This window comes from Coffea arabica, chromosome 1c, assembly GCF_036785885.1.
Source record: "Coffea arabica cultivar ET-39 chromosome 1c, Coffea Arabica ET-39 HiFi, whole genome shotgun sequence".
Taxonomy (NCBI): domain Eukaryota; kingdom Viridiplantae; phylum Streptophyta; class Magnoliopsida; order Gentianales; family Rubiaceae; genus Coffea; species Coffea arabica.
The window spans coordinates 51,685,330-51,701,664 of record NC_092310.1 but is presented as its reverse complement, the minus strand read 5'-3'; the positions used below and the strand labels follow the sequence as shown (position 1 = coordinate 51,701,664).

The window sequence follows — 16,335 nt, the reverse complement described above, 5'->3', positions numbered from 1 at the left end:
AAGAAACTGCAATGCAAGTAAGGTATGTTCTTTCCATCGCTGCTGCGTGCTAAATGCCTGCACTTGGTTTCTTGAATTGATTAATGTTTTTAGATCCTAAACCTCAACTTGACGAAGACGACCAAGTACGAAGAATTCGACAACATTCATATCATTCTCGTTTCACAGAATTGAGCATATTTTACTTAAGATCGAAAGAAACAAAACTGAGAGGCTAATTTTTATCTTATTTGGTATACTGATTATGTTTCTTCTATTTTCCCTGAAACAAATAACGAAAAAACAATCAAATTAGGTGCTGTATGACAAGTGCCAGCAGTAAAGGCACAGCAATTGAGTTGATGACAATATTATCAAATTGCTAAATCCTGAGACAACAGAACGGTTAGAGTTAGAGCATCCCAGTCAAGGATTAGAAATATGGAACCAAATTTTTACCTTTTGGTGGATATTAAATGGGATTGTTAGTATTTGTATGAGTTGTAGTATTTGTATGAGTTGTTACACTTGTAAAGGATATCACTAGCTTGACTTATTTGAGATGATACAAAAGTAAACGTCTTGAAAGTGACAAGATATCAGTTCTTAAATTCGGTGGCTTTCCTCAGGTTGTTACTTGTAACCTATTGTTGGAGCCTGGAGGTAGGAAAAGAAAGAAAAAAGGAAGAAGAAGAAGAATAAGAATAGGCGATTGGAATCTGCAAGACTATTTGGTTCTCTTGCTCAAGTGGTTATTCTGCAATATAAGTTGTTGGTTTCAGCATGACGACTTGTACATATATGAATGATGATGCTGAAAAACCATTATTCTCAAACTGCTTTCTTCTTTCTTTAAGAACAAAGCAATGGGGCCAATCATTTCCAAACAACAAAAATATATAGTTGAACTACAAATTGCAGTTGATAATCTAATATTTCTTCCCTTAGATCATCAGCTCAGGAACAGAAAAAACTAGTAACTAGTCAAATACATGAAACCGTCAACTGGACTTTAGCTACATTGTCTTTTTCATAAACTTGTCAGCTGTTTGATACTAATGTTTAAAAACTGTGGATTATCTTAACAACAGAAACCACAGGAATGATTCCGTTCACACGAAGAGTTTTAATAAAATTCTAGAAAACAAATAAAATTTCGTAGAAGAACTAAATATAAACTCCCAGCGTTAAGGGCCATGTAACATAGACAATGGAGGGGACTGCTGATATCTTGGGGCTTGAAATGGGGAATATCAACGATTTTGGGTTCATAGATTTCATGGATGTAACCAATTTTGAGCAGTTTATTGAACTCATTAGAGGTGAAACTGCAGAACCAGCTGTTGAATTCTGCGCCAACTTTGATTGTGACCACATTACTGGTTGCATTGCTGGAGAAAGCGAATTGGTGCAACCCCCGGAAGATCAACTTTTTGATTTCAATATAGCAAGCTTTTCTGAGTTTAATTTAGTACCTGAACAGACTAAAGTAGCAGAGGAGGAAAATGATGGGGAGGAGGAATCTTCAGCTACAACAACTACTCCAACTAACAGGAGTAAGAAGACTGATCGATCAAGAACTTTGGTTTCAGAGAGGAAAAGGAGAGGCCGGATGAAGGAAAAACTCTATGCATTGCGTTCCCTGGTTCCTAATATCACCAAGGTTTGCTATCTCTTTTGTCTGCCAATTACAACTAATTACTTTTCCAACAATAGCTATGATCATGTATTAAGCTATGATCATGTTTTAGTCGGTTTTTCGTAGTTTGGCATCGATCCCAATTTTTTTTATTGACAACCAGATCTAAAGGGCTTGTGAGACCTTGCATAAAAGTAAGTTATAATAACAGAGAATAGCATGACGCATACATTCTAGCCTAGTAAGACCTGTACTAGCCTAGTAGGTAAGACTGTACATCACAGGCTCAATTTGCTAAGGTTGACAGCCATCCGTTTGACTCCTAAACATGAGAAAATTAAAGTAAATTTTGATCGAATGCTGAAATTTCGAAATTGCTATATTTATAGATCGATCTTCCAAGGAGTGCTGCATGCAAAGTATCAACTAGTACCATAAGTTTACTAGCACAGATGATCAGTTCTGAACAGTGAATGGCAATTTGAATTTGTTAGTGTAAGTTGTTCTGTTCACTCACAATTGGAGCATGCAGATGGATAAGGCCTCTATCATTGGGGATGCTGTGCTGTATGTGCAAGATCTGCAAATGCAGGCAAAGAAGCTAAAGGCTGAGATAGCTGGTCTTGAGTCATCTCTCAGCCAGCCTAATAATTATCCAGGGGAATCCTTCCTAAATGCCAAGAAACCAAACTTCACCATCAACCTTCCACTAATCAAGAAGATTTTTCAGGTTCAAATGCTGGATAAATCCTGCTAACTAAAAGCAATCAACTGATGTGATAAAAAAAAAATTACAGGATGAAAAAATCTGATATATCCTCATTTTTGTTTTCTATTGGACTACAGATGGAAGTTTTTCCAGTGGAGGAAAGAGAATTTTACGTAAGAATGGTATGCAACAAAGGGCAGGGCATAGCAACATTACTTTACAAAGCACTTGAGTCCCTAGCTGGCTTTATAGTTCACAGCTCCAACTTGGCAGCAGCTGCCGAAACTTATATCTTCACATTCACTTTGAACGTAAGTTTTCATTTTGATGAGCTAGCTTGGACCCCTCCTCAACTCTTCTGCAATGAACTCATTTACTTTCGTGTTAAAACAGGTTAACGAATTTGAGGTGGAGATAAACTTGCCAAACTTGAAGCTATGGATTGCTAGCGCTTTTCTTAACCAAGGATTCGATTTTGTTGCATTGCCATCATCTTAGATCATATTATCAAAACATGTATCTGATGAAACCAGCCAGCAGTCCCGTTACTTTTTATTGTTACATCTCGGGCCTCTGGCTATTATTAGTGTTTTATTTTCTGGTTGAGTGGAGGCGGAAAGGCCCAAATGATGTGTTGGAGTCCTGGATTGCAATCGAATTGGGTTCCAGGCAATCAAGCCCAACAACCGGTTTTGCGTGTTCTTGATGGAAGGAAGCACTCTGCTTCCCCTTAGTTCACCAAGGAAGATCTGAAACCCTTAGTTTCGCTCAGTGGTTTGGTTGTTGAATGAGAGGACTTGGCCAACGAATTTCAATTTCATGACACAACTCAAAAGATTTACTATTTCTTTTTTCCTTTCCCTCTGCGTTTCCTGTACAAATTGATTTGAAAGAAACTCTAAATTTAAAATTTAGCTGGGCCGAATTGACTTGGCCCAATATGGACCAAGAACCGTTTTCAGCAATTGTTTGTTAACTGTTGAGACGCTATGGTCTATGTGTAAAGCATCACGCATGTGGTGTTTGGTGACAAAAGTGATGGTTTTTAGTTCCTACAACTAATGTTAATTTTCCTCGCCTCAATATAGCAAAAATTGACATTGAAAAGAAAAAGAAACAACTCCAAAGTGGCTGGCTCTGCTCGTCTAGAAACCTTTGTCAGCTAGGCTATTTGTCTCTTGAATAAATGTTCATGGCTATAGAATCCAACCTCAGTCCTATTTCTTTAACCGAAATAGCTATTGATAGATTACCATGATTAGGCCTTTAGAATTTTAGGTCTTGCTTGATAATTCAGTTTAGCACTTAAATTTAACGGATTCAAATCTTAATATATTCAAATCGTTTGATAACAAAAAACAAAAATTGAACATCTGAATTAATTAAATGGCACTGAATTTTTTAGATAAAATTTGCTCGTATCGCAAAATTAAGTAATAAATTATTCACTTATCATTGAACAATTCAATAATTTAATGGATTCAGACTTCAAATTTTAGACTAAAAATGCACCCTTAAATTCACGTCTCATCAAATTTACAATGCTGCAACACTAAAGATGTTAGCAAAGACAGAGTATCATCAATTCATGGTACCTATACATGCAATTCTCTACCTACCCCCCGGCCCAACAAAAAGGAAAATAAATCATGGTACCTATGACCTGTCCACATTGTTGCCAGTTGCCGCGAACTATGATCATTTTCTTTTGTATGTGTTAATGACAATTATGAGAGGAGGGGTTGGGAGGGCGGGAGGCCATTCAAAAGAGAAATGGCAATGAATATAAGGAGGTTTTGGTGAACGGAATTGAAATTCGTCAACAAAGTATCACCGACCATCTCTTGATGATTCTCACAAAATAAATACGACCAGCCATTTCTGTAGAGTCACTTTCACGGAGGACCAGAGCATTTTGGTTTTACACAGGACACGAGATCAAATCATTTTCCTGGATCCCGTGGTCCACTCCTCATCACTGGTCCCCAACACCTCCACCGCCAGCCCATCCCCGTCCCTAACTAAAGACGCTATTGGCTGATTCTTAGTCACCTCAATAATCACGTGAAACTAGAAGTACAAAGGGTATTCATTTTTCACCCCTTCAATTATGATCAATAGACTCGACACCTTTTTTTTTTAATTTTTTTCCCTATCCTACAATTTTTTTTTTTAACTAGATCATTTTTCTCTTTAAGCTTTTCTTTGAATTTTTTTTTTTGGCCTTGTTTGCACATATTTTCAATAATTGAAGACCATACTCACTTCAATGCTATTTGTTGAAATTTTTGTAAAAAAATTGTACTGTACCGATTTGATATATACGAGATTAAAAGGCGATTGAAAAATGTGTTCATAAAAAGCCTAAAAGTTTTGTAGAAAAAAAATAGCAAACCAAACAAAACCAATACTCTAAAAGAATGTATGTCGGGTAAGATTTCAAGAAGAACGTTTAGTATGAACTTATATTATAGTAGTATACTTTTGAAGCAAAATACACTAGGGTTTCTCTTTTTAGGGAAAAAAAATTAAGTGGAAATTAATCATTGAAAAATTCCAGAAGGATTACATTACGCTAATCTTTGACCCAAAAACAGTAGGATTTGATGGAGTAAGCTGACGGACTCGGGGCACCTGCAACCGTCCCTGACAAATTTCCTCTTCATTAACAGCGCGTAACTTCTTTTGTTCACCGTGTAACTTTTTTTTCACAGGTTGTATTTTCACAACAGATAGTGATGGGCCCCACACTTGGCGCAGAAATCGAGTTACCACTTGTTATCTGAGCCGCACATTTTTTTGAGGTCCAATCTGGACCATGAACCGTGCAGGGACGGTCATATCCCTGCCCCAAATCCGTAAGCTGACATGTGTTTTGGAATCATTGGGTCCTAGAATCACATATAGGATTAACAATCTTAGATGCTAGGATCGTTGACTACAAGATCTGTCCCGTTCACCTCATTTCAGATCACATATACATGCCTTAAAAGATACAATTCTCGAGCTTCATTACCATTTTACCACTAGGGTACAATTTGAGCAAGGTATCTGCGAAAACCATGCCCAGCTAGCTGGAGATTTGGAACTTTGAAGTATGGACAGATCTCCAATTCTCCGTATCATAGTCAAGACTGAGTTGGATGAGATCCACATATTATGACTTGCTGCAACTTGAACGATGGCTGCAGTTGAAGAATTAATTGTTCTAGACATCTACTAGTATATCACAAACAAACAGAACTACAATCTTTGTTCTCAGCTGATTTTCAAGACTTGATTTTAGATTTCGGAAGAGAGCGGTGAAATGACCTTCGAAACTACCTAACTTGCATTCACGAAAATATATATATTAATACAAGCGTGAAAATTACTCTAGTAAAAAGGGTTTTCAAATTATTCATTACATCTTACTGAAAGTGCTGTACTCTTCATTTTGATATGTTTCAAAATGTTTGTCATATTAAGAAAATCGAAGCATTTTTTAGTCTCTCTTTCTAATATAACTAGAATTTTACTCATGCCTTAGCACCGTCTTTTTTTATTTATTTATTATGAATTTATAAAGATATGAATTTTCAATTTGTTTGTGTAATTAACTATTCTCTGTTTTGCACTAAGTTAATTCAAAATTAAGGGAAGGGATGATGAATAATTTGAATACTAACCAATGATACGGTGGTGAAAGGAAATAATTTATGGAATATGTAATATTTCAATAATTGTGATTTGAAAAATGTTTTACTATAGTTCTATAGTATGTTATAATTTGATAGAAAGTAGAATCATTAAGAAAAAATTAGTTGATTTTTAGAGCAATATCACTAAGATAAAATTAGTTATTTTTAAAGTTATTTTAAAATTAGAGATAAATTTGCAAGCATATAATATAAACCAAAAAGGATTCAATATGGGTAAAATCCAAGTGACTCATAAATCATAATCCGTTAATTCTTTTCAATTAGGTATGTCATGTAGGAGTGAGAAACAATTCTAATTAAAATAGTTACTTTCATATATATATATATATTTTGTTAAAAAGTTGAATTTTCGAAACATAACAAAATAATTAAAACAGAAATTAAGAACAAGCCTAAGCTATTCCATTGAAGCCTTGCAAACCCCGGAGGTTTGCAACTCTGCAGTCTGCATTCATAAATACGTCTCCTTAAGACAGGATGCAAACGACATTTACCAGCGGATGGGTCGAAAAGGCGTTTGAATATGCACGGTTTTCTCTTTGATTTAACACCATCGTTCGCCTTTTTATCTTTTGGTGAATTATGCAATTGGCAGCTGCGAAATAAATCATTTGGGTAAGGTACCAGTTGCACATGCTGCTGAAACTGAAAGAACATGTTTTGAATCTTTTGATATGGGCTTTTTGGGGGTGGGGGGTCCTTCACAATCATGTCGGAGATAAGAGTTAATTTGGTGGGGCTAGCCGTGTATCCTCGAGATGCCTCTTCGGGTCCTGTTGTCTCGCAGCAGCGAGTGAAGTGCCTTTATTGCAAGCTACGTACAGAAACAGACTAGTCATTTAGCAGTAGTGTTTTGTTACTCTACTTGCTACTCCTGCGGCCTGCTATGGATATTCCCAGGCAAATTGTTGATCACTACTATTTCAAAAAAGTTTTAAGTAACAACAAGAGCATAAACTAGAAAAGACAAAAAATGCTATTACAAGCAGAAGGATTTAAGGAACCCCCAGCTCAAAGGCTAGGTGGGGTGGGAGGCAAGAACTGCATTAAAGCTTGACGGATTTCAGTCCTTGCCTCCCACCAATTTGTCACGTTAAAAAAAACGATTCTGCTTAAAAAATTTAGAAATGTGCGTAATGAACCCATCTAATTCGATGGTAGTTCAATTCCCTTCGAATTATTTTTAAATCTCTTCATGTCCTTTTCCTCCCCCTAATGTAATTAATGGAGAAATCTAACGTACCGACAAAAAAAAAAAAAAAGCAGAAGGATTTAAGGGTAAATGGACTAATGACTAGAAACCAAGTTGATGGTGTTATGTATCAAGAACCTCTTGCAACTACCAAAATCAAGTAAATCATATTTACTTTCAAAAGTGATCTAAAACTTGAATCGAAACAAAAATTTTGCTAATTTAAATTTACAAGAGACGTAAAATTAATATTTTAAAAGTAAAAAGTAAAAAAAAAAATTATTTGATAAAATGTGACAGGCGTTTTATTTTGTAGAATTTTGCCTAAATAAACACTACTCATGGCGTACTAAAACCACTGCAGCGTACTTGGCCCTCATCTTAAACTCTTATGTAGTCATGTGGCGCTGTTATCCTTGAGCCATTTTGGTCTCCCATCCTATACTCGATAGTTTCAAGTGACCACCATCATCGGCTCACAACCGTGTGGTGGTGATTTAAAGCACAAGGGAGCAGCCGAAGCGGGCATGATTCACGAAATTGAAAGTTGGCCCCTCTAACGCGTGGCACCCGATAATTACGACAATTGCAGATTAGCTTGAAACTTTTGGCCTAGTCACCTTTCAAGAATAATAAAATACAACTTGCTATTAGCAATACATTGAAAGTGACAATAATTATTATGAGTGGTGCTTTGAATCATCCTTCAACAATTAAGACTTAAATTAATGGAAGCGAGGACAAACCAATCAAAACTACTCCCATAACATTACTATTATTATTACTTTCCAAATTGTAAAGAACAAAGTATAAAAACATATTGGCAATGGGGATGAGAAATCAAATCAAGGATGAAGAATTGGATGATGATGATGACTAAAAATACAACCACAAAACTAAGAAGAAAATGATGATGACTAGAAACAACCAAACAATCCATTATTATACGCAGCTAAAACTAGCCGAAACAGAGCATTTGATCATGAATATAATGAAATGAAGGCCGGAGAAATGCATGGCACAACTGACCAATTGAACCCATTCAAGAGCATAAACGCCACTGGACAGGATGATGATGATGATGATGAAGGGAAAAAAAAGCGCTGAAAACAAAAGAAAAGAGAAAAACTCCCCAACTTCTCGACCCACATAAATTACAGAGCAAAGCAAGGAAAAATAAGCCTTTCTTAATTTTTTTTTCCTAGTAATCTGCGGCGGGCACGGCCTCGTGAGAATGGTCCATGAAGAAGATTTCATAGACAGCAGCAGCAATCACAGCTCCAACGATGGGGCCAGCCCAGTAGACCCAATGGTGAGTCCAGGTCCAGCTGACCACAGCAGGCCCGAATGACACAGCCGGGTTCATGGATGCTCCATCAAAGGCACCACCCGCCAGAATGTTGGCCGCCACAATCAAACCAATGGCAATGGGTGCAATCGTTCCAACATCACCCTTCTTCGGGTCAATGGCTGTGGCATAGACGGTGTAAACTAGCCCGAACGTCATCACTATCTCCAGAATAAATGCATCCCACACAGATACACCATGCGCCAGAGATAAGGCTGAAGTTTTCTGCCAAATTCAAGATTCTCATTCATCACTATCAATCATGTAGACATGGCACCAAAAAATGGCATAGAAATCATGATTTTACAGCATAAGTACTAATTGATCTTACAAAACCAAGAATCTGCAACTTGGATCAACCAAATTCTCGTAGACAATTTGAAATACATTTATTGCCACCTTGGGATTAGAGGATCTGGATTTATAATCCTTCTTAGCCCTCTTTGGATACCTTTTGGTTGGTTCTAAAAAATTTAGTTACCACATGTCTCCATGTTTGTTACCTCCTTGAACGTACTATAAAGGGTAAGATATCTATATACATATTGAGCTGGTAAGTATAGTAGTTGGATCTTTCACTGTCCAGAACCAAAATTCCAAAAATCTCGTACTCTTTTTTTTTTTTTTTGGGGGTCAAAGAATGGATCTACATATTTGATAAAAGAACTTGATCATAGGACAAAAGATGTTGTAAATAAAAAGCCCAAATATTTACTCAGTTTTTACTTGACTACTGCCTACTGGCAGTGAAGTGTTAAGTCAGCTTTTTTATCACTAATGGTTCGTATTTATCTATCGTTATACTTTCGGATCGTCTAGCAAACATGAATACTCACCATGCCTCCAGTGGAGACCTTAAGGAGCAAGCAAGCAATGATTGATCCTACCAACTGGCCGATGATGTAGAGAATACCCCTGAAGAGGGTGATGTTACCGCCAAGAAAAGCGCCAATAGTCACGGCCGGGTTGACGTGGCCGCCGGAGATGTTAGCCGAGACGGAGACGCCCACGAATAGCCCTAAACCATAAGCCAAGGCGGCGGATATAAGCCCAGCTGGAGTACTTGGAGCACCACCAGTCAACTTGCTATATGCCATGCCGGAACCCTCACCTGCGAAGACAAAGATGAGGGTGCTGATAAGCTCAGCCAAGGCTGCCTTGATTGCACCGGGCTGCCGGATTTCTTCACGGTTTCCGAATGCAATTCGCCGGAATGGCACCCTGATCACTTCAGGCATTTTTGTTTTTTCCCTTTCTTTCTTTCAAGAGTTTAATGAGGTTTTTGGAATACTCGAAAACTCACTCACTCACTCACGCAGCGGTCAGGACTGAAGTAGGTTCAATGGTTGCGTGAGTGATTTGGCCTGTTTATATTGGAACTTTGCATGGTTTAGTAGGAACTGGGTTGACCGGTAACAGGTGAGTGTGGATGGGGCAAATTACAAAAATAGTTCCTTGTATTTGTTGAAAAATCACTCACTGTTACTCATATTTAATATCACTGTCCCTTATATCTTTAAGTTGCATCACCGATCCTTTATTGCACTTTGAATCATATATTAGACCTAAGAGTGAAAAATAAAATTTTACTTAGGACATACAAAGTTTGGACTCATATATTAATGAGACTGTCACACTATCTTCTAGAAAAATTGCAAGAATCAAACCATTAAATACTTATGAAGCTCTTCTCAATATTTTAAATGATTAGAAATCTAATTTTTGAAGTCTTAAAAAGCTCGTTTGAATTGCATTTGTTGATAGCTTTTGTAGAAAATAACACAGTAACACTTTGTTTGAATACGATGTATTTAGGATAAAAAAGAAGTAGATGGAAAATGTGTTAAGAATATTTTCAACTAATTCGATATAAAAACAACAATTCGATTAAAATCACGTTTTGCGGTAACCTCTCTCATAAGCTTAAGTTCCCCCGTGTCTCTAGTCGAGTCATTAAATGCAGTAACTATGTTTAGTACCAATGATTTGATAAGCAAAAAGTGAAATAAAAACTACATGTGCTTTGCTCTAATATGAAATTATAGATTAATTATACGATCATATTATAGATTAAGTACATGGTATCTTATTACCAGCATTGAGGAAGCCATAACGTGCATGAAGACGTGTAGCTGAATTTTTATGATAGAACAACCACGTTTGTACAAAATCAAAAGGGAAGATAAAGAAAGAAAATAATTACCAATTAATTAATTGCATCTTACTTCTTAGCCCAAAATGGCAATGTTTAAAAAGTGTGGCATGGGAAAGGCGTTGTAAAAATATATATGAGGCCCCTTTGAGCAATTTGGTCCTTGTAGATAATATCAAAGGGTTTAAATCAGAAGTTGTGGGCGAACGGGAACCAGGGACCATCCATTGGCTCCAGTGCCAGCTAGGTTGAAGTAATAATCCTAATTGATCGAACGTTAAAGATAAGGGACACGTCAGATGCGTTGTGGCTGATGTGACGTGATAATGTATCGGGTTTGGCCCTTTCTTGCCACTTTCGGCCGGTGTCAATCATGCTAGAAATGTCTAGAATTTAATGCACTCTATCATTTCACAAACCTCTCTTGAGGTTTGACTTAATACCAATTAGCGCCCATATAGTTTTAAAAATCTCTCTTACCTCCCTAATCAGATTGATAGGAAAATAGATCTCTTTCATGGATGATAAATTGATGATTCGATATTACCCTGCTGGAACCCCTAACTGATTAATTAAAATTGGCACAAAAGAAAAATGAACTTGGAAAGCAAAAAAAAAAAGAAAAATCAAGTTGATTGTTAGTAAAACTCACCATTTATAATAGAATCTTCTTTTTTTCTCTGTAATAATAAAAGGTAAGGAACTTATGATATAATTATTTCCTAACATATTAAAAGCATATCAAATGGACATTAGTAGAAAATATAGTTTATTTGAATTCATTTCATTATCTGAAATCTTGATTGTCGTCTGCTCGTTATAACTTATGTCTCTTATTTTGTTGTCCTATTGCCTTCACAGTTTCAAAATTGAAATACTACCCGTTGCAATAACAGTTGTAAAGTTACTTAATAAAATGTTATCTCTTCTCTTATATGAATTTTTTAATCCATAATGGATGATAATGTTACAAAATATGTCAATTATAGGGTGGTGAGATAATTTTTAAAAATATGAAGGTGTTCAATGATATTAAGGCAAACTTCAGGGGAGGTTCGTGAAATTATCCCCAGAAATAGGAAGGGTTTACGATGTAATCGAGGTGAATTTCCCATTAACTCTATACCAGTGTTGTTCGTTGCTGTTTGGCCATGAAATATCTCCTATCAATTATTGCACAATAAAAATTCTTTGATGTCATCATTTTTTAATATGTTACTTTCAGATTTGGTTTGGTAGAGCTTGAATGAGAAAATTTTTGCGGTTGAAATTTTTTAATATTGTATAATTGCCTTGAGTAAACTTGCAAGAGACCTTATTCTTATTTTAGAGAATCTTCATAACAAACAACGACAAGACTTTGGAGCGGCCTTGTGGATAAACTTGCACGACTTGGCTTACTTATCTTTGCTAATGCTACTTCTGATATAACATTTCTTGAAATATTCTTATATAAAATATTGAACTTGCTTTGAGCTATTACATTTCTTTTTCTTTCCTTTTTGGACAATAATAATGTTTGGTTTACTAAGATAGAAAAAACTGTTCTTGTAAATTAAGTAATTAGAAAAATTTTTTTTACTAAGCTTGGTTTGGATTGACACTTTTTGGAGAATTTTTTCTATTTTTTATGAATATTTCTTTTATACATTTTTCATTCATATTTTTATCTCACATATATACATATCATATTCTAAAAAATGGGTTACAGAAATTTTTCTCTAAAAATTCAACCCAAAAACATTTCACAGCATAATATACTTTCAACTAGCATATTAGAAGAATTTGAATGAACCTTTTAGCAGTCACAATCGATTCACATCAACCTGTTTGGATTGTTATTTTTTGAGTTTTTGCAAAAAAATATACTATAGTTATTTGATATATATGAAGCAAAAAAAGTGATTGATAAATATATTCACAGAAAACTTAAAATTTTTTTGAAGATCTAGGAAGACAAAGAGGATTCAACTTTCAAAACTACGGCCGCAAACGAATCGAGCCGATTGCGTGCAGTTTGAACCCGAGATTGAGTTGAAAAATACTAAATTCGTTAAATTGCGAGTTGGCTCGGCCTCAAATATATATAAATATATATATATATTTTAATAGTAAAATTACATATATATTGTTAACATTTTATTATTTGTTAAGAAAAATATTATTTTATTTTATTTTTAAAAATAAAAATTTTATTTTTTAAGCTTTAGCTTGGCTCAAATTCGAGTCAAGCTTGAGCTCAAACTCGAATTTTGTAAATTTATTTTGAAACTCGATTCGATTAGATCCAAACGCGATTCGACTCAACTCATTTACACTCATATTCCTAACAGTACGTGTCACGTTGGTTGCTAAGGACGAAATAATCCCTAATCATTTTCGTATACCCTTTCCTCCATTATCACTAGAGGGTAGGATTTGAGTAGACCCAAAAAAAATATTTAAAAAAACCTCCAAAAAAAAAGGGGTATTAGATGCTTTCACACTGTAATGACGCGTTTCTTTCATTTTGGCCATGAAATGTAAAGATGAGAAGCCGATTATCCTAGTTTTCGGCACGGCTTCAAAAAATAGTCCCAACTGTCGTTTGAGAGAGAATTTAAAGCTCACGAACCAGCCATTAGTGCACTTAAGATAGCATTCGACCTCATTTTCAGAAATAATCTTTGGAAGGAAAGGAAGAAACGTCAAGCTGTTAATGAAGTTTGTGGAATAAATACTTTGAAAGTTCATGTTTAATGTAATGGTAATGGTAATAGAGAATGTATTAATTGCCCCGTGGGATGTTAATTAGTAATAGATAAGAATGAGTTGCTAAAACAGGTTAAGAAATCTGTTCCTCAAAACTTTAGCTCATAAAGACAAAAAAAGATAAAACGATTCTAAGGGTTAAAAAAGAGGTTGAAGAAGATCATAACATAGAGGTTGAAGATTCTCAGGAGAAGCAGCTCAACTGAAAAAAAAAAAAAAAAAAAAGAAGAAGAAAATCAAATACTCCACAGCTCCAAGAATATTCCTTTGCATGATAATTGCCTTTTGATGATTGATGCTGACTTGCTATAATTATGCCTTGCAGAGTATGTGGTGGCAAAATATTTTGAAATGAACCTACGTATAAAACAAAAGCTACTAGTATACTGTATGATACATACTAGGAAAGGGGTAGTAATTAGTGAACGACAAGAATTAAAGGTAATAGGTACAAGCATTGGGAGAAAAATAAACCCTTCTCAATAATTTCTTTTTTTTTTTTTTTTTTGTACACAATTGGATACAGGAACGACCCTTTTTGACAGACGGACACCCGTTCATCAAAGGCATACATAGAGCTGCTTTTTTTTTTTTTTTCTTTTTTGGCCCTTTCCGCTAGATATTGATCGTCCCGACATTCTATAAAAGGGAAAGTGCATTTTCACCTAAAAGTCGAAAGCAATCCATTGTTATTAAGTAATGGAAAATTTTCAATTGAGTGGGAACTTCTATCACTCCCCAACCTTTTGCCCTGTTTACAGGGAATACATCCAAACATTTTCACGTGCTTTCCTACTAATCATAAAGCAACAAGTGATTTTTTAATTTTTTTTTAACGAGTATCTAATGAAAATCAGTTCAGTAGGTAAATATTATCAAGTATTAAGAAGGGTCGTACTGACATGGAATCAAGAAAATTGGGCATCATCAATGGTACCATGGCACAGTTAGAGCTGCAAACGAGTCGAATCAAGTCAAACTTTTGACTGATAGAGTCGAGTCGAGTCTTGATTTAATTTTATTAAATTCGAACTCGAATTTGAACTTGAGTTTGATTCAAATTTGAGATCGAGCTCGAAAAAATAAAAATTTTATTTTAAAAAAATAAATAAAATAATATTTTTCTTAATAAATAATAAAATATTAAGAATATATATATGTAAGTTTGCTATTAAAATAAAAAATAAAAATATATGCTCAAGCTCACGAGCCGACTTGCGAACTAATGAGTTTAATATTTTGAGTTCGAGTTCGATTTGACCAACTAGAGCTTGATCAATATCGAGCTCGAGCCACTCAATGCAACGCTAGGTACAGCTACATTTTTTTTTAAAAAAAAAATAAACAGTAAGAAAGATAATAATTCACATTGCTGTACCATCTTCCGAGTCAATTTCTTATTTAATTCGCCTATAACGTTTCGTGTGGTGGTGGATTAGTAGCATATGCCACTTTCAAGAGACTATCCATTTTTTTCCGTCCTGCATCCCACATCGATTTGTTGGGGTCTGTGGGTTTAGGATTTAAGTTTCATAGGAGGCTCCAAAAGTTAGCGCCTTTTGGGGTTCTTCTGTGAGATTAGCTTAGATATTAAGTTTGTTGATTTCAGTAGAAAGAGTCTATCCATTTTTAAATTAGACTAGAAAAAGCTCATATGGCGGTGGAAGAAAGTTCCATCTACCTATAAACCTTCATTTTGTTATTATTATTCTTTTCAAGAATGAAAAAGGAGAGGGAAATGTATACAGATCAACAACTCCTAATAAAGAACAAAAAGTTGTGGATGGGCAGTAAGGACAAACCTAAATTATGCAGGCCTTCTCTAGTCTCTCTTGATAATAATAAATATATGTTTTTGTATTTGTATCCAATATTGAAATGTGTATACATTTCTTTGTTGGTGTGTAGTTTTCAGGATTTTGGCTGTTTGGATAAAGTTGAGAGAAGTTTGTTTGTTGACCCAGAAAAGGCATTGTAGGAAGGACGCGGGAGCGTTGGGCATGTGATTGATTGTTGCCATTTGATCCCATAAGTTTTCGTCCATCCATTCATCAATCCTCTGATACGCCCAAACCCAGCCTGGCTTTCTACGATTGTGTGGACAGATATAAAGATTCTGTCCAGGATTTTTTGCATCTAAAAAAATGCGTTTTTTTTTTTTGGTCTGTTGTTGACCGACTTCACGGTTAAAGTACAAAAAAAAAAAAAGAAAAAGAAAAAGAAAGGACATCGGCAAAATTAATCATTCAAACATGTTTCTCGCGCTCTTAGTCTACTATAATAAGAACCCGTTTGAATTGCTATTTTGAAGAATTTTTGTAGATAAATATATTATAATGATTTGATATTTATGAGTTAAAAAAGTGATTGAAAAATATATTCAAAAAAAACATAAAAATTTTTTACAAAAAATTACAATCCAAACAAGGAGACGCTACGACTCGGACTCATCGTGTAGCTGCTTATGGAAGCAAGACTTGTTAAATTGAAGAATTTGGATAATGGCTTCAAATATGTAATGCTTTTCTTTCGGTTCTCAGCAATGGTTTGATGATGCATGCACAGACGTCAGCGAAAAGGATGCAATAATTGTTGGTCACAGCTCAGAATTTAAGGCTTCGTTTGGGAGTGGAGGATTCAGACAGAAAAGAAAGGGAAAGAAGAGAAAGTTAGCTTTTCTTTCATTTGTTAGTTTTTAGTAGGAAAGAAAAGAAGGGAAATGGAATGATTTAAGAGGATGAATAGTATGCAAAATTTTTCCTTCCAAATTGGAGAGAAATGGAGAGAAAGTTGGAGGAAGCTTATGAAAGTTTTTTAAAATACCCATTTTATCCTTAAAAATGTCTTGAACAAATATTTAATGA

At 35.2% G+C, this 16,335-nt stretch overlaps 2 protein-coding genes across 2 annotated transcripts; one reads left to right on the top strand and one right to left on the bottom strand.

The window, feature by feature from the left end:
• Positions 1 to 1,084: 1,084 nt before the first annotated feature.
• Positions 1,085 to 3,271, top strand: LOC113742197 (transcription factor FER-LIKE IRON DEFICIENCY-INDUCED TRANSCRIPTION FACTOR-like). Its single transcript, XM_027269963.2, has 4 exons — positions 1,085 to 1,642; positions 2,151 to 2,348; positions 2,465 to 2,638; positions 2,721 to 3,271. Exons 1-4 carry the CDS (start codon positions 1,190 to 1,192, stop codon positions 2,823 to 2,825), a joined length of 930 nt encoding a protein of 309 aa, XP_027125764.1. The 5' UTR covers positions 1,085 to 1,189; the 3' UTR covers positions 2,826 to 3,271.
• A 4,863-nt stretch (positions 3,272 to 8,134) lies between these two features.
• LOC113727246 (probable aquaporin TIP1-1) lies at positions 8,135 to 10,070 on the bottom strand. The gene is made up of 2 exons (XM_027251284.2): positions 9,405 to 10,070; positions 8,135 to 8,793 (listed from the first exon to the last, which is right to left on the bottom strand). Exons 1-2 carry the CDS (start codon positions 9,804 to 9,806, stop codon positions 8,422 to 8,424), a joined length of 774 nt encoding a protein of 257 aa, XP_027107085.1. The 5' UTR covers positions 9,807 to 10,070; the 3' UTR covers positions 8,135 to 8,421.
• Between the last annotated feature and the right edge of the window lie 6,265 nt (positions 10,071 to 16,335).

Excerpts from the sequence above, each read along its gene's own strand:
- LOC113742197 (XM_027269963.2), top strand. The coding sequence starts at position 1,190 with ATGGAGGGGACTGCTGATATCTTGGGGCTTGAAATGGGGAATATCAAC. Across the intron at positions 2,349-2,464 it reads TAATCAAGAAGATTTTTCAG|ATGGAAGTTTTTCCAGTGGA; the intron begins GTTCAAATGCTG and ends ATTGGACTACAG. Across the intron at positions 2,639-2,720 it reads TCTTCACATTCACTTTGAAC|GTTAACGAATTTGAGGTGGA; the intron begins GTAAGTTTTCAT and ends GTGTTAAAACAG.
- LOC113727246 (XM_027251284.2), bottom strand. The coding sequence starts at position 9,806 with ATGCCTGAAGTGATCAGGGTGCCATTCCGGCGAATTGCATTCGGAAAC. Across the intron at positions 8,794-9,404 it reads AGGTCTCCACTGGAGGCATG|AAAACTTCAGCCTTATCTCT; the intron begins GTGAGTATTCAT and ends TGAATTTGGCAG.